The 23,754-nt window shown below is 39.3% G+C and overlaps 2 protein-coding genes across 6 annotated transcripts in view; both read right to left on the bottom strand.

The window, feature by feature from the left end:
• KIAA2026 (KIAA2026 ortholog) overlaps positions 1-1,324 on the bottom strand; it is a 131,766-nt gene extending 130,442 nt beyond the window's left edge. For 2 of the 3 annotated variants that reach the window (XM_027047167.2, XM_053205128.1), the window contains exon 1: positions 4-1,324. In XM_027047167.2, the coding sequence (XP_026902968.2) occupies positions 4-596 (593 nt within the window). In that variant the 5' untranslated portion in view covers positions 597-1,324. The remainder of the gene's footprint in view (positions 1-3) is intronic. The other variant, XM_053205127.1, reaches the window with a different exon arrangement.
• A 2,647-nt stretch (positions 1,325-3,971) lies between these two features.
• On the bottom strand, positions 3,972-8,567 carry RANBP6 (RAN binding protein 6). 3 transcript variants are annotated; one of them, XM_053205130.1, is made up of 2 exons: positions 8,381-8,532; positions 3,972-7,856 (listed from the first exon to the last, which is right to left on the bottom strand). In XM_053205130.1, the coding sequence occupies exons 1-2, from the start codon at positions 8,393-8,395 to the stop codon at positions 5,199-5,201; spliced, it is 2,673 nt and encodes an 890-aa protein (XP_053061105.1). In that variant the 5' UTR covers positions 8,396-8,532; the 3' UTR covers positions 3,972-5,198. The 3 variants fall into 3 exon arrangements, with proteins under 3 accessions (XP_053061105.1, XP_014938958.2, XP_026902860.1); XM_027047059.2 differs by having other exon boundaries at positions 7,061-7,265; positions 8,381-8,567; XM_015083472.3 differs by having other exon boundaries at positions 3,972-8,545.
• Positions 8,568-23,754: the final 15,187 nt, after the last annotated feature.

The following is a 23,754-nucleotide window of genomic DNA, read 5'->3' as shown; positions in this document are numbered from 1 at the left end:
TACCGAGAAAGAAGCGCCAACTTTTGCTCCAGCATCATCTCTAGCTTCTGGCCCTGTTTGGAGATCCAATGGTCCACTCCATGCAGGCGGTAGCATGTCTCCAGCATCAACCTGAAGTCCGCCACGAACTCGGTGATGCCGCGGTACTGGCCGCCGGCGAACTTCTCCTCCATCTGCAGCAGACACATGCCCTGCCCGACCTGCTGCGGGAGGGCGCGACCGCCCCGGCCCCCGCTGCGCGGCCCCTCAGCCACCTCAGCCTCCCCGAAGGCAACGCCCCCCAAGGGCTGCAGGAAGGGGGCAGTGAGGCCCCGGTGCTTCTCCTGCAGGAACTCGCCCAGGATGCGGTAGCCCTGCTGCAGCTCATAGGTCAGGTCCTGCTCCTTGCAGCCACCGCCCCCGACCACCATCGCCTCTTCCTCCTCCTCTTCGTCGTCCTCCTCCTCCTGCGAAGAGGTACCCCTCCCTTGAGCCGGCCTTGAGGCGGGGACCGCCACTGCCATCTCCTGCTTGTCGTCCTCTTCCTTGGTCGCTGGTGGCGGCCGCTCCTCCTCCCCGGCAGGCTCCATCTCCCCCGGCGTCTCGGGCAAGCTCATGGCCCCGGCAGAACCACGTTGGGCCGTGTGGAGACGCCGATCGAGGCGCCGGGGAACGCGTGAGCGCGGGCCGCTTCCTTAGGGCTCGGCCTTGCCCCACAGCCCCAACCGCATTGGGCTTTCCTCTCAGCCGCCTGCTCCGCTCGCTACCCGCGGGGGTCCTGAGCTTGTAGCCGGCGGGGCGGGGTTACATGGCGCGCTGGGGAGGGGGGAGAGAAGAGGAGAGCCTAGGTGCCCTCCTCTCCCCTCCCCCCGGCGGCGGAGCGCGCCAGGCCCTCCTTTGCCTCACCCCTTCGCGCCCCGCCCGCCTGCTCCCCACCCGCCAGGCTAGGCCTGGCTGCCGCGGCCTCGGCGCCCCACCCTCTCCGGGCCGGCCGGCCGTAAGGGGGTTGGGAGGGGACGAAGAGGAAGTGAGGATTCTTCTCTAGCCGCCCCGAAGGGGGCTGCAGCACTGGGCTGCGGAGGCTGGGGCTCCTCCTCCTCTCCCCTTACACCCGCTCCCGCCCCCTCTCTACCTGCGGGGTACCCGGGCAGGAGGAGGCGGCGCGCGGAACAGCCCCGGCGACAACTGTCAGTTAGAAGTCCCGCTGGGCCGAGGGCGGGGGGAAGGAAGGGGAGGGGCGGAGAAGAAGAGGGAGGGCACTCAAGCAACCCCCCAGGCTCTGGAAAGAGGCAAAAAAAGGGCACCGTCGCCATCCACGGTGCGCATGCGTAGTAGAACAGCCCCACCCACCCCCTTCGCGTTTCGCCCAGCTACGCAAAAGCACTGACTTGGGTTGCGCGACCGGCTCCGAGGCCTATACGTTGCGCGGACCAATTATGTCATCAGCATGTAGACTCCTGTTAAGGGGCGGAGTGGGGAGAGAAGCAAGGCGCCTGCGCAGGAGTACTCGACACTGCCGAAGAGGCCCAAGGGCTTTTAAAGAAAGTGAGAGTTTTTTTTTTCTTTTGCAAGACCCTAAAAGCCCTAAAAACTAAAATTAATCCTGGGGCGCTTGGGTGATTCAGTCAGTTAAGCTTCTAACTCTGGCTCAAGTCATGATCGCACAGTACCTTCGTTGGAGCCGCATGTCAGGCTTTGTGCTGACAGCTCAGAGCCTGGAGCCTGCTTCAGATTCTTTATCTCCCTCTCTCTCTGTCCCTCCACTGTTCTTGCTCTGTCTCTCAAAAATAAATAAATGTTAAAAAAAAGGGGGGGGGAAGAAAAACTAAAATTAATTCTGAAGGACCTTGCTCCATAAAACCCTTGTTAATGGCAAATGAATAGTGAGAAGGCACAAAATGTAAATCCTATCCTGTTGTAAATTTCAGATTTTCTGTACCCACCTTCACCCATGTAACTGCCGGGTTTTTAATATAAAACTAGAATTTTATAGTTTAGAAAACAGGTTCAAGGACTCGACCAACTAAAACATATGTTCACATGCAAAAAAAAAAAAAAGATAATTTGTAAAACTGTTAATTTCTAAAACTCTGGTCCAGTTCTTGACCAATTCCTATTTTAAGTAATGTCTTGTTTTCAGTTAAAATTAACATATTCCCACCTCCATTTTTGAGATCTGCTAAGAATAAAGGAAGGGAATGGAAACTTACTAAAAATCCTTGGGGTTATAAAGTTTTGAAATATTTCAAGTCTAAGCTGCACAGTATTAGTCAGGTCGTTAGCCTTACAATGTCACCATACATTTAAAAATTACTTTTTAATGTCTAAAACGTGGACTCCTCATTCACTTTAATTAGGTAATGCTTCAAGTAAGTGGGGTGAAAGAGTGTAATGGTTCCATAAAGCAGATATTACTATTTTCTTATGTTCTATTAGAAAGATGCAAATCTTGGGGTGCCTGGGTGGCTCAGTCGATTAAGCAACCAATTTGGCTCAGGTTGCAATCTTACAGCTGGTGAGTTCCAGACCCACATCAGGCTCTGTGCTGACAGCTCGCAGTCTCTAGAGCCTGCTTCGGATACTGTGTCCCTCTCTGTCTGCTCCTCCCCTGCTCATATTCTCTCTGTATCTCAAAAAATAAATAAGCATTTAAAAATTTGTGTAAAAAGAGAAAGATGCACATATGTTTCTATTTACACAGAATGCTCTAGCTTGAAACTGGCAATTATGTCCTAGAAATCAAGCATTTTAAAAAGTACAAGTCATCTAAACAAATGGTCAGGATATTCTGATCCTTGATTATTTTGAACCTTTAATGAACCAATAAAAGTAAAAACTTCAAAGCTTTTGGGAGAAGGGGGGGAAAGAGTAGCAGTAAGTTAAGTAGCAGAATTAGGTAAAATAGTTAAATGAGAACACTTATTGAGTATTGACACTCCCACACACCCATTATCCAGTTTTCAAGGTCTCCTCTCATCAGTCATTTGTAATTTATGAGACATTTCGCTTTCTCCTCAGAGCCCTTAGATGTACCTCAGCTCACAGCAACAAAGCCAGGGAACAGTCTAATTTCAGCAAATGGCAACCCAAAATGAGTCTCATTGAGCATCCTTCATTTCCTTTGACCATTCCCCCAGCAAATATCCCCTCTTTATCTTTAGCCACCAACTCTATTTCATGACTCTCTCATAATATAGATTGTATTTATTGACTCCTGTGCCACTAAGCACCTTACATTCATTATCACCTTTAATTCTCACAACAATCATAGGTATTATGCCTATTTTACAGATGTAGAAACTGATGCTTAGGTTAAGAAAGTAGTTTGCCAAAATTCAAATCTAGGTCTGTCACACTTCAAAATTCTCCAAGGTACCTAATTCTCCAAGGCCACCTGGCAGAATTTCCAATTTTCATGCACAAGAGTGTAGGGAATTGCTAGAAATTTGATCAAGGGCTTCTGATGGGATATCAATTAAGATAAAGAGGTAGGAGTTGAAGGAACCACAGCTCTATAGGTCATGGAGAGGCCACAATGATTGTGATCTTAGCTTTTATGAAAGTAGGATCAGATCCTTAAGCTTAAAAAAACTATTATACAAGAAATATGTTGCTTGTAGGTAAATTATTAGTGAGAAGAAAAATTGCCATTTAATCCCACCACCCAGAGAAAATTTTATTAATATCTTGTTGCAGAATTTTTCTATTTATTTATGTATACTTTTATTTATCTTAAATAAAATTGTGACTATACTATACTTAATGTCCTTTCCTATTATTTATTGTAATAAATAATAAATCATTGCAGGGAATGGACGGGAAATCCATATCTAAAATCTCAACTTCATATTTTTGTCCACAACAGCCTACATGGCCTGCTCATCTGAACTGGCAGGGAGTGAATCAGGGAAATTCTAATGTAAAAGGAATTCCAAACCATTAACACACACACACACACACACACACACACAGCAGAGGTGCAAACAAACAACAACACTAACAGGTACCATTTATTAAGCACTTACTAGGTCTTAAATATTTGCTAAATACTTTACATACACAGTACTCACAATACCCCAGGAAATCATGACAGATACATTTGTTCTTAAATTTTGGGTCAATGATTCACTGAGTAGAAAGCTTTTTTTCTACCCTACAAAAAGCTGGACATTAAAGATCAACATTCCAATTAATTAACTCTAGATTAGCTGTTTTCTTAAAATGCACATCTACTGCTATTTGACTGGAGTCAAAGCTGTTTTTTCTCATGTTTAAAGATAAAATTAATTTTGCTTCCCTTTCATCTTCAGTGCTACTATAGAATCTATTAAGAACTTCTTCAAAATAGAAATCTATTTAAACTCCATTTTAAATCAGGGCTTCTCTCCTTGTTGGGCTGCTTTCAGGGGGAAAATGGCATATATACACAATGCAATATTCTGCTTAAACACATAATACTGATTGACTCCCACAAATATTGATTACTTACTATTTGTCAAACACTGCAGAATAGTATGTTACATGCTACCAATGTTCCATGTACCAGGATACCCTTTGCAGTAACCATAGTTCTTAGAGTCCTGGATAACTTGAAAAATAGAGACCAGTCAGGCTAAGATTTCACAATTCTCTTAACTCTCAGCTGGACACCTTGAGGACTAGAATATGGATATGCTTCACCCAGTTCTCAGGAGGACATGATGAAAAAGTTCACATAATATATAGAGAAATCTCTCCACATCCAAGGCAGTATCTCCCAATTTCAGCATCCTCCCATTACCATGAAAAGCACCTGGAGGAATAAGCTTGCCACTATATCTTTCACCCACAATTCCAAATAGTTTGCCTTGGAAGTTCTCCTATCTTTGTAAGCTCTCAGCACCTTGTGATGGGCAGCATGACATCTTCACACAAGTATATTGTTTGCCCAGCATCAATAATTCAGACAAGTAGCAACAATTTATGTACTTCACATCAACTAGGGGAAAGGTGACAAACACTAAGACAATGGTTATCACCAAGCTCTATATTTAAAAGATAAAACATGCAAGGTGAACACAAGGCTGTAACACTGACTAATCCTGGAGAAACATATAGGGAAGGAATATAAACTGCTTGGCAAGGAGAGAACAGTTCTCACAATTGTAATGGAATCCATTCACAATAGTTATTTGGAATTACTTTTATGGTAGAAGATATTCAAGTGACATTAACGTGCATCAAGCAAAATTTAGCAACTCTTGTAGAGCTTCCTGCTGCTCCTCATCAAGTTGCGATATGCATTCCAACCATAATTCTTCAGAAGTCTGTACCTGACGCACAACATTAGCTAGGCGTTTAGCACAAGGATCTTCATAATTAATAGTCTCATTAATTTTTCCTTCTGCAATTATACTGATTATTTTGGGAAGATTGGAATTATTTGGACCAAGTACAACTGGGTGGTTACTTTCAATTAAATCACAGAGAAAACTCAAAGTCTGAATAGCTTCCTCTTTATCCTCATGCAGTGGAAGCCATGATAACCAATGTGGAAGAACTTCATCTACATTTACACAGTTAGGCTTAAACCTCAAAATCTTCCCTACCGCTGAGATACAGTTCTCTGTAGCAATGACATTTTTTTTGGTTTTGGAATTTGCACACTTAATAACTTTTACCAGCAATGGGACAGCTTCTGAACATAAAGAACGATAATCATCTCCACCAAACTGTGCCATAACACCCAGGCCATAAGCAGCTGCTTGCCTGACTTCAGGGTTGTTATCTCGCATATTTAGTAGCATTGGCCACCGAAAATATTCTACATACTTATATGAGGTTGGACTGCAGTGCTCTATAATATCATCAAATATGCACAATCCCCACTGTCTATCTGGCCATGGCCTACTCGAACAAATTAGATTTACAATTAATGGAAGAAGCTGTTCAAACCATGGTAAAATCTTTTCCTTGTAAGTACTAAATAATGAGTGCAAAATATCTGATACTTTGGTCAGAATATAAACATCACATTCATCCTCATCTTGCAGAGACATTTCAACCTGCTGGTCGTAGTTTTCTTCCCGTCTTTTAACCTGTCTCAGTTCTTGGTTTTTAAAGTGTCCTTCAAGTTTTGCTTTCAATATTTCTCCTAGTTCTTCTAAGTGTTCATCAAGAAGGCACCCATCTCCCATTACTTCAATGGACTTTGCAAAAGAATTCATTATTTCTGAGAGTACATCTGTATCAGGTTCAGTCCCAATAGCCTTGATTAAGGGATCACATATGAATTGCCACATCTGTGCAAGATATTCTGGGCCACGAGTTCTTGCACATTCCAGGAGAAAAGGCATAGACTCTGCTGCTGCCACTCGAACATTGTCATGGAAATAAAATTTCAATAAAGGAACCATCAGCTTTACAACCTGTTCTGTATATTCCACAAATCCTTCCCTTAACTCCTTAGCATAGTAAACCAACATCTGGCAAGCAGTTGCTTTTGCTTCAAGTCCTGAAGTCTTAATTCCAAAACTTTGTTGGTCTCCAAGATTTACAAATTGCCATCCATCATCATCACTCATATTTTCCACATCTTGTGTGTCTAAGAGAGCAACATCAGGTTTAGCTGAAGCAGTCTTAATAAGAGGCTCAATAACTAGTGGAAGGTACTGTTGAAAATCACTTCCAAGAATTTTACACATTCTAGCCCATGCTGAAACCATGTAAGATGTCTGAGGGTCATCATCTTCCATATTATTTAAGTCCGATTGTGTCTTCAACAATAGCTGCATCACATTTGATGCATCTTGCATAAATTTTTCCTTCCCAACAGCAAGACCAACATGGCTAATGCATTCAATAGTTTTTCCTTTCAGAAGCTTGAGTTCCTTCTGAACAGCAAGCTCAACAATGTGTTTTAGTGATGGCATAAATATATCATAATATGGAACAAATTTTTCTTCTATTGTATCTGCAACTGAGGCAATGGTTGTCACAAGCTGTTCCAAGGCCAATTTAGTTCCATTCCGAATCAATTCTTGAAGTTTAATCACCAAGATGGAATGTAGATTTCTCACCATACTATCCAAATATAGAACTAGCAATGTTTTCGGACAGTCTTCAATAAAAATAATAAGTGCAGAAGCCGCATGTGATTGTACACGCTGATTACCTTGATTTTCCATGGTACGCAACAGAGCTGCAATCACTGTTTCATGGAATTTCTTTTGGAAGTTAGGAGAAAAATCTGTAGCCATCTGCCCAAGTGTAGTACAGGCTGCAGCCCTCACTCTTGGGTGAGGATCCTGAAGAAAAAGCAAAACAGAGTTAACTGTTTCATCTAGAATTGATTCCATTTGCTGATGGCATCCTTCTCCAATGGCAGATAAGGCCATTAATCCAGCATGTCGATATTTCCAGTCAGGGCTCTGAAGCATCTGCATGATGTGCTCCTTAGTCATTGGTAAAACAAGTTTCCCACCAAGCCCACAAGCCAGTCTGTCTAGTGCACTCTCAGCAGCAACGGCATTGCTGTCAAAATCATCTTCTTCCATTTCATCGGCATTTACCCAGTCCTCATCATCTTGTAGATCAACCATCATTGCTAATATATGAGGAACTGCCTGTGCAATTATATTTGTATGTTTTTTCAACATTGGGGTTGCAGTTTCAGACAAGGTCACTATTATTTCAAGGGCCAACTGGCGTTGCAGATTACTAAGTCTAGAGTCTCCACATAACTTCAGACTCAACTGCAGAGTATCTTCTAAATAAGGACCCAGGTATTTAGGTACGGTATCTGCAATCTCAACAAGGGATTCTAGCACTGAATCATCATCTTGGTAGCATGAGTCATTCACAGCCTGTAAGATTCCAGGAAGCAAGTCTGCAAAGTCCTTGAAAAGAGCAATATTATTCTCATTAGCAAGTACAAATGCAGCTGCAGCTCTAGCAGATAATGTCCTGATTGCTGGATGTTCTTGATCCTGAATGCACTGGTCCAACAACCGTTTGATGATATCCAAATCATGCCGCTCTTGGTTCCCAAAAATCCCAGGAAAGTGCCAGAAAACGTGAAGTGCAACTTCCCAAAGAACTACATTTTTAGAGTAGATTGAATCAATAAGGAACTTCAAACCTTCAGGCCAGTGGTTAGTGCCATCCTCATCTATCAAATTCCTGGCCAGCACTGCAAAAATATCACAAAGTTTTTTCCTCATGCTAGCATGTGTTTCTAACTTAACGGCCAGTATCAGTTCAATCTTGACGTCCCTCTGAACATCAGAAGGCAGATTTGGATAGACTTCCTCAAACCCAGAGGACAAAAGCCGTCGTAGCAGCGCGGCAGCCATTTGTCTCACCTCATAACCTGCTCTTCTATTTCTGACAGCATCTAAGAGGAATGTAGTCTTACACAGACCTGGAATATTTTCATAGATTTCTTCTGCCTGCCTCCGCACCATACAGCTTGGATTGATCAGGTTCTTCAGAAGCTGGTAAAACTCTTGCTTTCCCGACACGGTGGCCGGTACCCCTGCAGACCCGGCCGCCGCCATAGCGCTCTGTCAAAGAAACCGCGACGGAGATGGAGGGAGGGGGTCTGAGGCCAGAAACAGTGACGTAAGGGAGGCGCCCGAGGGGATGGGCGGGGCTGCTTATCCACTGCTGGCTGGGTGCTGTGTCTGAGCTCCCGGAGGTGGGCTGCTGGGCCTGGGTGCGGGGGGCATAAGTGAGATGGGGTGGGGATGAGGGACATCCTCGGTCTGTTTTCCAATCAGATGAAAAGGCACCTGCAGAGAAGAAGAAGAAAAAAAAGAAAAAGAAAAGTATGATTTGAATGTATTAGAATGGGATTATGGGTGACTTTTTACCTCCGTTATATTAATAAACTAGCTCTGTTGTTACCCCGGTAATTTTAACGCAATAATTGCATCTTGAAAACCCTCCAGGTGGAAGAAGCCGGTCACAAAAGGTCCCATATTGTATGATTCCGTTTATATGAAGGGTCTTGAAAAGGCAAATCTACACGGAAAGTAGATTTACAGAGGCAGTGGGAAGGAGAGAATGTAAAATGACTGCTATCAGATAGTCGGTTTCTTTTGGGGTGATGAAATGTTCTAAAATTAATTGTGGTAATAGTTGTACATCTCTGTGATTATACTAAAAACCATTGCATTGTTAGATTGGTGGATTGTATGGTATGTGAATAATACGTCAATAAAGCTGTTTATCAAATAAGTACAATAAAAGGTAAAGACATTGATTGCCATCCCACTACCACATCTAAAGCACTAAAAACAGTGGTGCTCAAACCCTGGTGTGTCAGAATCACCTGGCCCGTGGATAATAATAAAGAATGAGAAAAACAACTGAATAAAGTATGGTGGAAAGTGATCGGGGCTAGTAATCAGAAGACTTGAATCCTGGTCTTATCTGTAAATTAATTTTGTATCCTTGGTCACGTCACTCAAGGTTTTCTTTGCATGTTGCCTACACTGTAAAATGCTTTTATGGTTTTCCTTTTAGTAGGAAGATGCTGAGATTATTGTAAGAAACAAATGTCCTTGAAGTTAAATATTGTTTCTTTAAATTCAAGCAGGTGTGTCAATCAAAAACAATGATCGTTCCTCTAACAATGATTAGATCTTACTTTTGTATTAGCACTTTGCCACTCAGTCGTTTTGACCCTTATGCAGGTTTGCAAAGTTGGTGGGAAAGTTTTAATACTAATTTTAGGTAAGTAATAGAAACCCAGGGAGGTTAAGGACTCTGCCTAAGATGACACAGCTGAGTCTCAAATCTACCTCTTCTGAAAGCAACACCAGTGATCTTTCTTTCACCATACCACTTCCCCATAATTACTCTTAATTTTGCAACATTATCAGAGGCCTTCCCTTACTGCAAAGTCTGTCTTAAACTTCTCCAAGTGGGCCTAATTTTAATTTTGTAAAACACTGCTGCATATACCCTCAAAGACAGAAAATCACAGCTTTAGGGTTAACCAGATGATAGACAAAATAGTCTCATAAATTACATTGTAATATGCAATACTATACTCATTTAGGAAGAAGCATTATTCTCTAAGTAGTGTTTCTCATGCTGTGAACCAAAACCAGCTGCATCAGAATCACTTGAGATACTTACTTTTAAATTTAGATATTAGAGACCAAGGTCTAAACTAATGAATCAATCTCTGAGGAATGCAACCCCCAAATGTTCAATTTTAACAAACACACTGAGTTTTCATGTAAATACCAAAATTGAGAACCGCTGATTAGATTAGTTTTGGTTCTGATTCCAAGATCTTGACTACAGTTTTGCATCTTGCTCCAGATGACTGGTTTTCTTACTGTTTCTTAAATAAGTCTAACTGCAGGGCCTTTGCATTTGCTTTTCAGCAAATATATTATACATATATATTAAAAATTATATGGGGGAGGGGGGAGTCTTCTCTTAATACTATATCTACTAGTATTTTAAAGACTTATTAAAAATCACAATGAGACACCACCACAGACATACCACACACAATGCTTTAAATTTAAAAGTTTGATAATAGCAATGGTTGGTGAGGATGTGGAGCAACAGGGAACTCAGTTATACTTTTGGAGGTACTATCAAGGATTTGGAAGGTTTTAAGAGGTGTGTCGATGGCACTCAGAGAAGAAACAGCTTAGGAAATTTCCCCAAGTTTTAGTTTGGGCATCTGGTTGGAGGTACTGCAATGTACCTATTTATTTACCTAGAAATGGATAAACAGCAGTGTTAATTCAAACCAAAAGACTGTTAACTCTTCCTGAAGGAAAAAAAGGCTTCCCAAAAAAGTGACTCCCAGAATTTGTGTTTTGCTATCTTCTTGCTCCCACGTGCTATAGTGATGGTCTTCATATCAACAGTAGGAGCTAAACTGAATCCATTTCGGGAAAATTACTTATGATCTTTTATTTTAGAAAAACATACTGATTTAAAATCTTAAGGTACTTCCTCTATTGTATAATTCTCTTCTATTTACTTTTTGCACCATTTCCTCCCCCAACCTTGCCCCAGGAACGTGCATAATACCCAGGATCAAGACTGGACTTGCAAATTTGGTTAGAGTTGAAGAACTTTATTAAGCCTTATAATTAAAGTTGGCTTTTAAAATTGTTTGCACTATTGAGAGGCCATTTAAGAATGTTTCCATAAGGTAGCTCAATACCAGACAATTCAAGTATTCATTAGCAGCTTATTAAGTGAGAAAAGTGCAAAATAAATTGCAAATTTATTCCGAGATCTGAGAGATTTAGAGTCAAAAGGGGGGGGGGGCAGAATTAAATTGGACATATTTGATATTTTAACAAGAATAATCCAGAATAAAAATACAGGAAACAGCAGCAACAACAACAACAATAACAAGAAACCCACGAAGGCTCCCACTGGCCTAAGATGAGACAATCTGAATATTAAAAAAGAATAATAATGCCTATAATGGATTTAAAAACATCAAATATATGCACAAAAGTGCTGAGTTTCCAATACTAACAAAAGCCACTAACTTATTAACCATTTTTGGAAGTTGCCAGGTCACCAACTATGAAATGGATAAAATAATCAAGACTTTTCCTGCCTTTCCTGTACAAACTGTATTTCAGGATAACCAAATAGATAATGAGGGTACATTCTTCTTTACAGAATTCCAACTAATAAGCACACTAATTAGCATAAGAATGCTAAAATCAGAAAATTTCTGTGTTATAACCCCAAAATAAATCATGAATTTAGGAAATAACAACCAATGAATGTTAAATATTGACTAGGAATATAATAATAGAGGAATTAAGATGAAACTAACTGAAATTACTGATTAATCTTAATATTATTAAATGTGGGATAAATGAGAGGCATCATTTACTGTTGTCTTTCAGGTCCACATCCATACTTCCTATAATTTGTTCTCTGATTCTGAGGTTGGGCTCTGGAAAAAATATTCTCTTTCCATAAATGAGTCCCTGATAGATTTCACCAACAAGAGCCATTAGAGATTTGGAGGGTATGAAAAGGACAGAAACGGGATTATTCCTTTCCATTTTTCCTTTTCTTGCCTGGACTGCCCTAACCATGGCCCTTCCTCCTGGTGGCAACCATTCCCTCCCTTGTGTAACACTCAAAAAGTCTAATCTCGCTCATCTCTGCAGAGATACCAGCAGTAGCCTAGGGGCACCCCTTCTTCAGAGGTTTCACTTTCAACTCTGGGAGGTCCCTCCGCTGAGTTTAAAGATACCAGTTCCATTTTGTTCTCTCAGCTTTAGGGAAGTTAACTTTAGGGAAGTTCCTTCAGTTATCACCTTTTGGTTTTTTCAGTGCTTTTTATTTACTCTTTCAGATATCCCACACCTGTATAACCAATCCCTTAAATAAAATCTCCTCTTGAAGTACTTAGTGTGGTTTGTTTTCCCAAGTAGTCCTTGGCTCATAACAGGCATTAAATGATGCAATAGGAAGTACACTGCACCACCTATGAAGTATTTTTATTTTAAATCAGGTTTATTGAGGCATAATTTATATGGAATAAAATTCACCAATTATAATTATATAATTAGATTACAGTTCAGTAACCATGACCACAACTATATAGAAAACATTTTCATTACCCCAAAAAGTTCCCTGGGTCAGCCCCTCAGTAGAAAATCTCCTTTCTCCACTCCTGGCTCCAAGCCACTACTGATCTGATTTCTGTTGCTATAGCTTTGTCTCTTCCAGAATTTCATATAAATGGAATCATTTAGTGTGTGACTTTTTGTAACTGGATGCTTTCTCTCAGCACAATGTTTCTGATATTCATCCATTCTGTTGCATATTTTTTCCTTTTTATTCCATTATATGAATATGCCACAATCTGTGCATTCATTAACTGAGAGAAATTTGGGTTATTTCAAGTTTTTTAAATTAATTAGTTAATTAGTTATGTTTATTTATTTTTGAGAGAAAAAGAGCGTGAGTGGGGGAGGAGCAGAGAGAGAGAGGGAGACACAGAATCTGAAACAGGCTCCAGGCTCCAAGCTGTGAACACAGAGCACAATGCGGGACTTGAACTCAGAAACGTCGAGATCATGACCTAAGCCGAAGTCAGATGCTTAATCAACTGAGCCACCCAGGTGCCCCAGATTGTTCCAAGTTTTAAGCTATTATAAATGAAGCTCCTATGAACATATGAGAACAATTTTTTTGTGAAAATATGTTTTCATTTCTCTTGACAAATACTAGGAGAGGAATGGTTTGGTTAAAGGGTAAGTGTAGGTTTATAAGAAACTGTCAAGTGCTCTTCAAAGTGGTTATACCATTTTACGTTTCAACAGCAAAATGAGTATGAAAGTGCCAGTTGCTCCACATCATTGTCAGCACTTGGGATTCTCATTTTTTAAGATTTCAGTCATTCCAGTGAGTATGTAGTGGAATATGACTGTGATTTTGGCTTGCGTTTTCTTAAGAACTAACAGTGTTGAGCATCTCTGTATGTGCTTATTTGCCACTTGTGTATCTGCTTTGGTGGGGTGTTTATTCAAAATATTTTCCCATTTTTAATTTCATTTTTAAGTAATCTCTACCCAACATGGGACTCAAGTTCATGACCCTGAGATCAAGAGCCACATGCTCTACCAACTGAGCCAGCCAGGTGCCCCTCTTTTGCCCATTTAAAAAATTCTAGTTTTTTTGTCCTCTTATTTTTGAGTTTTAAGATTTATTTTTATATTTTTGATACAAATCCTTAATTAGATATATATTTTCAAATATTTTGTCCTTTCCTTTTTCTTATCTATGTCTTTATAATAATCAAAAGTTTTAAAGTTTGATGAAGTTTAACTTATCACTTTTTACATTTTTTAAGGCTTTTTATGTCCTACTTAATTAAATAGGACTCAACTCAAGGTCACAAAGATTTTCTTTAGTATTTTTTTCTATGGCTTTATAGTTTTAGATACAACATTTATATATGGGATCTGTTTCAGGTTGATTTTGTATATTGTGTGAGGCATGGGTTGAGGTTCATTTCTTTTTGCATTTGGATTTATAGTTGCTCCACTTTTACTCCCACTGAATTACCTTGATACCTTTGGTGAATTGACCATATATATGTAGACCTATTTCTGAACCATTTATTCTGTTTCATTAATCTATGTCTATCCTTACTTCAATGCCACAATGACTGTCTTGATTACTGTAGCTTTACAATAAATCTTGACCCAAGTAGTTATAGTCTTTCATTATTTTTGTTTCATTTTGTTTTTGAAAAATGACCCAATTTCTCATCCAAAAGGAGAAGAAAAATTGTTACATAATAAAAGACATAAGAGACATAAAATCACCCCTCCCGTTGAAAATGTTAACTTAGGAAAATGTCTAATGAAGATATTTATTTTTGTTTATTCAGTCATTCATTCTGATATCTCTTTCGTTATGAGCCCATTTCCTTTAATTGCTCTAATTTTGCCTTTAAAATAAATAGGAAACATCCGTAACCCAACTTATTAACCTGGGTCTTTTTTTTTTAGCTTTATTGTGAAGAATCATTATTAATAAGATTCTGGATGGGAGATAAGGTAGTGCCATAGTAGAAGGACCCTAGGCTTGCCTTGTCCCTCAAACACAGCTAGATAGCTACCAAATCATTCTAAATACCCAATAAATTAACTTACAGACTGACAAAATGAATTGCACAATTAGATGGAGAGAAGGCCACATCATGGAAGGTAAGAAGTGCTGAGACATGGTGTGGAGGAGAAATGGATCATGAGTGTTCTGGAGGGGAGCAAGCCCTCATCATAGAGAAAGGCATGAGAGAAGAGTGCACAGGGAGTCACACAAGAACACTTCTCCAAAGCTACTAATTAGCAAAATGAAAGGGGCTGATTTTCATGAGATTTTGCAACCAGTGGGGCGCAAAGACTGGAATTCTAGAAGTTCCTGGGCTTGACTGGGATAGAGCCCTGAGGGTGCTGCTGTATTCCTGGAGAGAAGTCATGAAAGCAACCCAGGGGACAGATGGTACAATCTGAGGATCACCTAAGGCACACAAGGAGAGACTCTTTGCTCTTCTTGGAGTGCATCTGTGAGAGGTAGGGTTCACAGACACACCTCCCCAGGGACAAAAGAGCCAGCTGGTTCCATTTCCCTCCCCTGCCCCTCAGCATAGGCTCAGAGACGAGACACCTGCTGAAGGCTGTTCACAAGGATATGGCTCTTTACCCTGCTTTGTTCCAAATCCCATACCCTGTGCTCTGGCATGACTACCCTTCTCAGTCAAACCTGCATCAGTCCCAGCATGGTGAGACCCTCTCCCAGAGGACTAGCACAGGCCTCCACCATACCACATCCCTAAAGTTTGGAGTTTTAAAAGTCAGCAGGCTCGGCTGGGATAGAGCCCAAAGTGCACTGTGTTGCTCCAGGCAGGCAAGCAACCCCAAGATAGAGAGCATGAAAACAGTAATCTGAAAAATGCCTGGGATGTGTGAAGGGAAATTATTCATTCTTTTGGGACCTCTTCTTCATAAAGCCATTACTCTCAGGAGCAGGAAACACAATTGGCTTTTTTTAACCCACAGAAGACAGAGACCTAGACAAATGCCAAGAAATAGGAATTCATCCCAAAATAAAGAACAAGAAAAGGTCACAGCTACGGATACAACTGAAACAGATATAAGTAATATGACTGATGGAGAATTTAAAGCAAGAATGATAAAGCTCCTAGCCAGGCTAGAGAAAAGTATGGAAGACATCAGGAAACTCTTAATGCAGAGTTAAAAAAAAAAGTCAGAAATGAAAAATGCAATAACTGAGATTCGAAACCAACTGGATATAGCGACGACAGGACTGAAGAAGCAGAGGAATGAATAAGAGATATGTAAGACAGAATAATGAACAATAATAAACTAAACAAAAGAGAGAAAGAAGAATTATGGATCATGAAAACAGACTTAAGGAATTCAGGAACTCCATCAAACATAACATTAGTACCATACGAGTCCCAGAAGAGAAGAAAGAGAAAGGGGGGCAGAAGGTTTAGTTGAGGAAATAAGAGCTAAAAAATTCCCTAATCTGGGGAGGGAAACAGACATCCAAGTCCAGAGGCACAGAGAACTCCCATCAAAATCAATAAAAGCAGGCCAACACCATGACATATTGTAGTTAAATTCGCAAAACATAGTGATAAAGGAAAATCCTAAAAGCAGCAAGACAAAAGAAGTCCCTAAGTTATAAGAGAAGACCCATAAGGCTAGCTGCAGATCTCTCCACAGAAACCTGGCAAGCCAGAAGAGAGTGACATAATATATTCATCATGCTGAATGGGAAAAATCTGCAGCCAAGAATATTCTGTCTATCCAGCAAGGCTATCATTCAGAATAGAAAGAGAGATAAAGAATTTTTGGAGAATTTTGTTTTTGGAGGAAAAACAAAAAAAGGAGTTTGCAACTGCTAAACTAGTCCTGCAAAAAATATTAAAGAGAACTTTTTGAGTGGGAAGCAAAGACCAAAAATGACAAAGACTAGAAAGGAACAGAGAAAATTTCCAAGAACAATGACAAAATAAGCAATAAAATGGCACTAATTATATATCTATCAATAATTACTCTGATGTAAACAGACTAAACATTCCAATCAAAAGACATAGGATGTCAGAATGGATTAAAAACAAAACAAACAAACAAACTACATCCATATGCTGCCAACAAGAAACTCATTTTAGACCTACAAGGATTGAAAGTAAGGGGATGGAGAAAAATTTATGATGCAAATGGAAGTCAGAGTAGCGACACTTATATCAGACAAACTAGATTTAAACCACTGACTATAAAAAGATGAAGAAGGGCACTATGTCATAACAAAGGACACTATTCAACAAGAAGATCTAACAATTATAAATATTTATGCCCTCAACTTGAACACCCAAATATGTAAAACAATTAATAACAAACATAAAGGAACTCATTGATAATAATGCAATAATAGTAAGGGGACTTTAACACCAAACTTAATCAGTGGACAGATCATCTAAGAAGAAAATCAACAAGGAAACAATGGCTTTGAATGACACACTGGACCAGATGGACTTAACAGATATATTTAGAACATCCCATACTAAAACATCAGGATACATATTCTTTTCAAATGCACACGGGACATTCTCCAGAATAGATCACATGCCAGCTTACAAATCAAGCCTCAACAGGTACAAAAAGACTGAGATCATACCAAACCAAAAACTATGAAACTGAAGTCAACCAAAGAAAATAATTGGAAAGACCACAAATACATGGAGGTTAAACAACATGCTACTAAAGAATGAATGGGCCAGCAAAGAAATCAAAGAATAAATTTAAAAAATACATGGAAACAAATGAAAATGAAAACATGACAGTCCAAAACCTTTGGGATGCAGCAAACATAGTCATAAGACAGAAGTGTATAGCAATACAGGCATACCTCAAGAAACAAGTAAAATTTCAAATAAGCAACCTAACCTTACACCTAAAGAAGCTAGAAAAAGAACAACAAATGAACTCTAAAGCCATCAGAAGAAAGGAAATGATAAGTATTAGGGGACAAATAAATGATACAGAAGCTAAAAACAAAAAAACCATAAAAACAAAAACAAAACCAAAAATCCAAGCAACCCTCCCCCCCACCCCCAAACAGTAGAACAAATCAATGAGACTAGGAGCTGGTTCTTTGGAAAAATTAATAAAATTGACACACCTCTGGCCAGAATTATAAAAAAGAAAAGAGAAAGGACCCAAATAAATAAAATCACAAATGAGAGAGGAAAAAAATCACAACCAACACCACAGAAATGCAATTATAAGAGGATATTATGAAAAATTATATGCCAACAAATTGGGCATTTTGGAAGAAATGGACAACAAATTCATAGAAACTAATAAACTATCAAAACTGAAAAAGGAAGAAATAGAACTCTTGAACAGACCAATAACCAGCAAAGAAATTGAATCAGTAATCACAAATTTCCCAACAAACAAAATTCCAGAGCCAGATGGCTTCACAGGGGAATTCTACCAGACAATTAAAGAAAAGTTAATACCTATTTTTCTCAAACTGTTCCAAAAAATAGACATGGAAGTAAAACTTCCAAATTCATTCTAGGAGACCAGAATTACCCTGATTCCAAAACTAGGCAAGACTCCACTAAAAAAAAAAAAGAACCACAAGGCCATATCCCCGATGAACATGGATGCAAAAATCCTCAAAAAAATATTGACAAACTGAAATCAGCAATACATTAGAAAAATTATTCACCACAATCAAGTGGGATTTATTCACAGGTTACAAGCGTGGTTCAATATTTGCAAATCAATCAACATGACACATCACATCAATAAGAGAAAGGATAAAAACCATATGATCAATTAAATAGTTGCAGAAAAAGCATTTGACAAAGTACAACTTTCATTCATGATAAAAACTCTCAACAAAGTAGGTTTAAGAGAACATACCTTAAAGCTCTTATGTGAAGTAAAGCCCTTATATGAATAAAGCCCTTAAGTGAAAAATCCACAGTGAACATCACACTCAATGGGGAAAAACTGAGGGTTTTCCCTTTAAGGTCAGGAACAAGACAGGGATGTCCACTCCCACCACTTCCATTCAACACAGTACTGGAAGTCCTAGCCATAGAAATTAGACAACAAAAAGAAAAAAAAAAAGGAATCCAAATTGCTAAGAAAGACGTAACACTTTTACTATTTACAGATAACATGATACTATATATAGAAAACCCTAAAGACTCCACCAAAAAACTACTAGAACTAATAAATAAATTCAGTAATAATGATGCAAAGTAATGGAAAGACATTCCATGCTTATGGGTTGGAAAATCAAATCAAATTGTTGCAGGATTCTTTTACCACAATACCCAGGATTCATTGTCTCGCTGCTCTGAATAATGAAGATGTGGACACAAGAGAGGAGACATTCAAAAGTGAATGCCTTGAGGACTATAGGCAAGGGTCCTTGTTTTGTAAGGTTCTAGTCAGCCCTCTCCCTTCCCTTCCCCCATGTTCCTTCTCAGCTTTAGGTGCTGGGTTGTCCATTCCTTGGCTCCTTTTCATTGAATGAGAGGTGGTCTATGGTCATATGTAGGTCTTTTGTCAAATTCCTGAGGGAAACCTGAGGGGGAATAGGTAGGGTCTGTTACATTCTTTTTTTTTTTTAATTTTTTAAAATTTAATGTTTATTTATTTTGAGAGAGAGACAGAGAGAGAGAGAGAGAGCACCAGGGAGGGGCAGAGAGAGAGAGAGGGAGACACAGAATCTGAAGCAGGCTTCACGCTCTGAGCTGTCAGCACAATAGCCCGACATGGGGCCTGAACTCATAAGCTGTGAGATCATGACCTGAGCTGAAGTTGGACGCTCAACCCACTGAGCCACTCAGGTGCCCTGGGTCTGTTACTTTCTTAAGAGGAACTTTAGCCTGAGGGGTTTTGCTGTGGTCAGACACTCCCAGCATCATTCCAAAATATGTGTTTTCCCCACCCAGGGACCTCAGGCCCTAATCTTTCCCTCTCTGTCTACTGAATTCTGTCTTCTCCTATCATAATATGTTGTTAAAATGTCTATACTACTGAGAGCAATCGACAGATTTAATGTAATTCCTATCAAAATACCAATAACATTTTTCACAGGAGTGGAACAAATAATCCTAAAATTTGTATGGAACCACAAAATATTCTGAATAGACAAAGTAAACTTGAAAGTGAAGAACAAAACTGGAAGTATCACAATTCCAGGTTTCAAGTTATACTATAAAGCTATAGTGATCAAAACAGTATCAGGGCCCCTGGGTGGCTCAGTCGGTTAAGAATCTGACTTCGGCTCAGGTCATGATCTTGAGGTTCCTGAGTCAAGCCCTGTATCAGGCTCTGTGCTGACAGCTCAGAGCCTGGAGCCTGCTTTGGATCCTGTGTCTCCCTCTCTCTCTGCCCCTCTTCCACTCATGCTCTGTCTGTCTCTCTCAAAAGTGAACGAAAATATATTTTTTAAAAAAACAGTATGGTACTGGCACAAAAATAGACTCATAGATCAATGAAACATAATAAAATACCTAGAAATAGGCCCACAATTATACGGTCAGCTAATCCTTGATGAAGCAGAAATGAATATCCAATGGGAAAAGGACAGTTTCTTCAACAAATGGTGCTGGCAAAACTGGTCAGCTACATGCAAAACAGTGAAACTGGACCACTTTCTTACACCATACACAAAAATAAATTCAAAATGGAAGAAATACCTAAATGTGAGATCTCATACCATAAAAATCCTAAAAGAGAACATAGTAATATTTCTGACATAAGCCTTAGCAACATTTTTCTAGATACATCTCCTGAGGCAAGGGAAACAAAAGCAAAAATAAACATTGGAACTACATCAAAATTAAGTTTCTGCACAGTGAGGGAAACAATCAGCAAAACTAAAAGGCAACCTTTTCGAGAAGATACTTGCAAATGAGATATCCGATAAAGGGTTGGTATAGAAAATATACTAATAAATGATACAACTCAAAACGCCAAAAACAAATAATCCAATTTTGAAAATTTAATCCAATTAATAATCCAATTAAAAAAACAATTAAAAATTAAAAATAATCCAATTAAAAATAAAAACATGCTGCTGAAATTAAAAATCCAATTAAAAAAAGACTTGAACAGATATATTTCCAAAGAAGACATCCAGACACATAAAAAGATGTTCAACATCACCCTGATGATCACATCAGGGAAATGCAAGTAAAAACCACAATGAGCTATCACTTCACATCAATCATAATGGCTAAAATCAACAACACAAAAACAACAGCCATTTGTGAGGATGTGGAAAAAAGGGAACTCTCTTGCAGCATTGGTGCAAACTGGTGCACCCACCCTGGGAAAACAGTATGGAGTTTCCTCAAAAAACTAAAAATAGAACAACCCTACTACTCAGCCATTGCACTACTAGGTATTTACCCAAAGTATACAAAAACACTAATTCAAAGGGCTATCCACATCTTAATATTTATACCAGCATTATTTATAATAGCCAAATTATGGAAGCAGCCCAAGTGTTCATCAACTGATGAAAGGATAAAGAAGAAGTGATTTTATAACAATTCAGTCACAAAAAAACAATGAAATCTTGCCATTTGCAATGACATGGATGGAGCTAGAAAGTATTATGCTAAGTGAAATAAGTCAATCAGGAAAAGACCGATACCATATGATTTCACTCAAATGTGGAATTTAAGAATAAATTCCACTCATATGTGGAATAAAGAAAAAGAGAAAGGCAAACCAAGAAGCAGACACTTAACTCTAGAAAACAGACGATGGCTACCAGAAGGGAGGTGGGTGGAGGAATGGTGAAATAGGTGATGAGAATTGAAGAGTACACTCACCATGATGAGCACTGAATAAGGTACAGAATTGTTGAATCACCATATTGTACACCTGAAACTAATATAACACTATATGTTAACTCTACTGGAATTAAAATAAAAATATTAAATAAAAAAAGAGATGTGAGACTTTGGGAGAGTTACTAAATTTCTTCAAGCCTAGTTTGCTCATATTCGATGGGGAATAATAGGACCTAATTCATTGGGTCATTATGACATCTAAATGGAATAAAAATATAGATATAGAAAGTTGGGATTTTTGCAATATTAATTAATGTAGGATTTTCCTCCCTATTTCTTCCTCTTCTCCATTTCTAGGGAGGTCCTTCGTGTATCCCTTTTTTGGGAGTAATTTATAAGGAAGGAAGCAGCTCTTTGAAGACAAAGGTCTTCCCTCTGTGAAATTTTAAACACATCAAGATTGTTTAGATCTGTGAGGGATGGGGACAAAGGGAGGTGGGTATCCTTACAGAGAAAGAAATAGGAACAGAGAGGAAGTGGATATTACTCTCAAGTTTATGGAAATGTTGAGGGATGTTCCCTGAGAATGGGGAACTATGTTTCTTCAATAGGCTGGATCCCCACAGGTATATGGTATACAGGTGAGGTAAGACTGGATGCTAATACTGAGGCTCCCAGCCCTAGTAAATATTACTATGCCCAAAAGGAAGTGGGAATACTCCATAAGTGCATACCACCATACTACCATAACTGCATATTGGCCTTGGGTAATGAATATCTCAAGCGGTGGCCCAATGTGTGGACCAAAGGCTGGTCCATTTGGTCATAAGGCTGGTCTTACTCTTTGTAAGACCCAAAGGACTTTGTGTGAATTTAATCGGATGGGAGTGTGTCTTCACCTGTATTTCCTTGAAATCACAGCTTGAGATAGGGCTTGGGTGTAGGTAATTTATTTGGAAAGTAATCCTATGGAGCAAGCGTATAGGATAGAGAATGAGGGAAAGTCAGTGCAATGTTGCATTATTGAGCTGGTTACTGGCATGAACTCAAATCAAATTGCCTGCTGAAGGGACTAGGGACAAAAGGGAGACTCATTAGTCTGCTCCTACCTCCCATTGTTTGAGACATTAACCTTTTTGGTTTGCACATGTGTGAGTACTAAAGCAGGCACGTATGGGCACTCACAGAAAGGAACCAGAGGAGCTCTGAGGCAGGAAGTGAGAGAAACAAGTCTTGAGGTGAGGTGCTATCAGTGCCAAGAGGAAGGAGGCCTGCAGGGATCTGTTTGCCACAGCCATGGCAGGAATCAGAGCTGAGGCACACAGGATGTGAAGGTGTCTATACCAGAAGGAGAGACTCAGTAATGACTGAGCAATATCGGGTGGAGAGACTTTTAGAAATTTATTTTCCTCCTGATTAAAATAATAGATATATTTTTTGAGTAGAAACTAATTTAATTTGGTTAAATACAAATATAATCTTTTTAGTATCTCCTTATTTACAGTATAAGGTTTAACCCTGGTACAGTAGCACAAAAAAGGTTACTTTCCTTCCTCTAATCACGTATCAATACATATAAGCACACACACATAATATATATATATATATATATATATATATATATACACACATCCTTGTCTTAAAATAAAAGGAAGAATTTTTAGGAAGTGTTTTGATTCCATTGTGAGTTTATACCTGTGTGATGCTAGCATTTGGCTCGAAAATCCAAGAAACTGACCTAGGATCTCCCTGCCTTCCCAAAAGAGCTGGCTTGGGGTCTGATGTGTACATCCACTTATTATTTTGTAAAGAATCCCTATAAAGAATAATGCTTCATTTATAGTGCAGCTCCTCAAACTTTAACCTGCATACAAATAATTCAAATAGACAACTCATCTACCATCTCTGTTTTGTGTTTCTTCTCAGCACTTATCATTTTCTAACATATTACATATATAACTTATTTATCACATTTATTGTTTGTATCACACCCTACAATGTAAGCTTCATGAAGGCAGGGATTTTTGTCTGCTTATATCTGTAATGTCTGTCTCAGAATGAGCACTCAATAAATATTTGTTAAATGAGCAAAGAAATATTTAATTCATCTATCTAAATTGCATTTTAAAGAATATTGAACACTTGCTAGGTACCAAGCATTGTGAGGTGTTTTGTGGAATACTAAGATAAAATACCACCAGGCAAGAAGAAAAAACAACACTGGGCCCTCCCTTCATGAACTGACAGGCAAGTAAGACATGTATAAATAAATGTAATAAAGGCAGGAGGGACCCAAGGAATCAAGGATCTATTCTGACATGAGGCAGCATGGGGAAACTAAGTGGAGGAGGTAGCACTTGAAGGATGGTAGAATTTTTACCTATGGGGAAGAGGAAGAAATTTCAGATAAA

Source organism: Acinonyx jubatus, chromosome D4, assembly GCF_027475565.1.
Source record: "Acinonyx jubatus isolate Ajub_Pintada_27869175 chromosome D4, VMU_Ajub_asm_v1.0, whole genome shotgun sequence".
In the NCBI taxonomy this organism is placed as follows: Eukaryota; Metazoa; Chordata; class Mammalia; order Carnivora; family Felidae; genus Acinonyx; species Acinonyx jubatus.
The sequence above is the reverse complement of the archived record's forward strand: the minus strand, read 5'-3'. Positions and strand labels throughout refer to the sequence as shown.

Excerpts from the sequence above, each read along its gene's own strand:
- RANBP6 (XM_015083472.3), bottom strand. The coding sequence starts at position 8,516 with ATGGCGGCGGCCGGGTCTGCAGGGGTACCGGCCACCGTGTCGGGAAAG.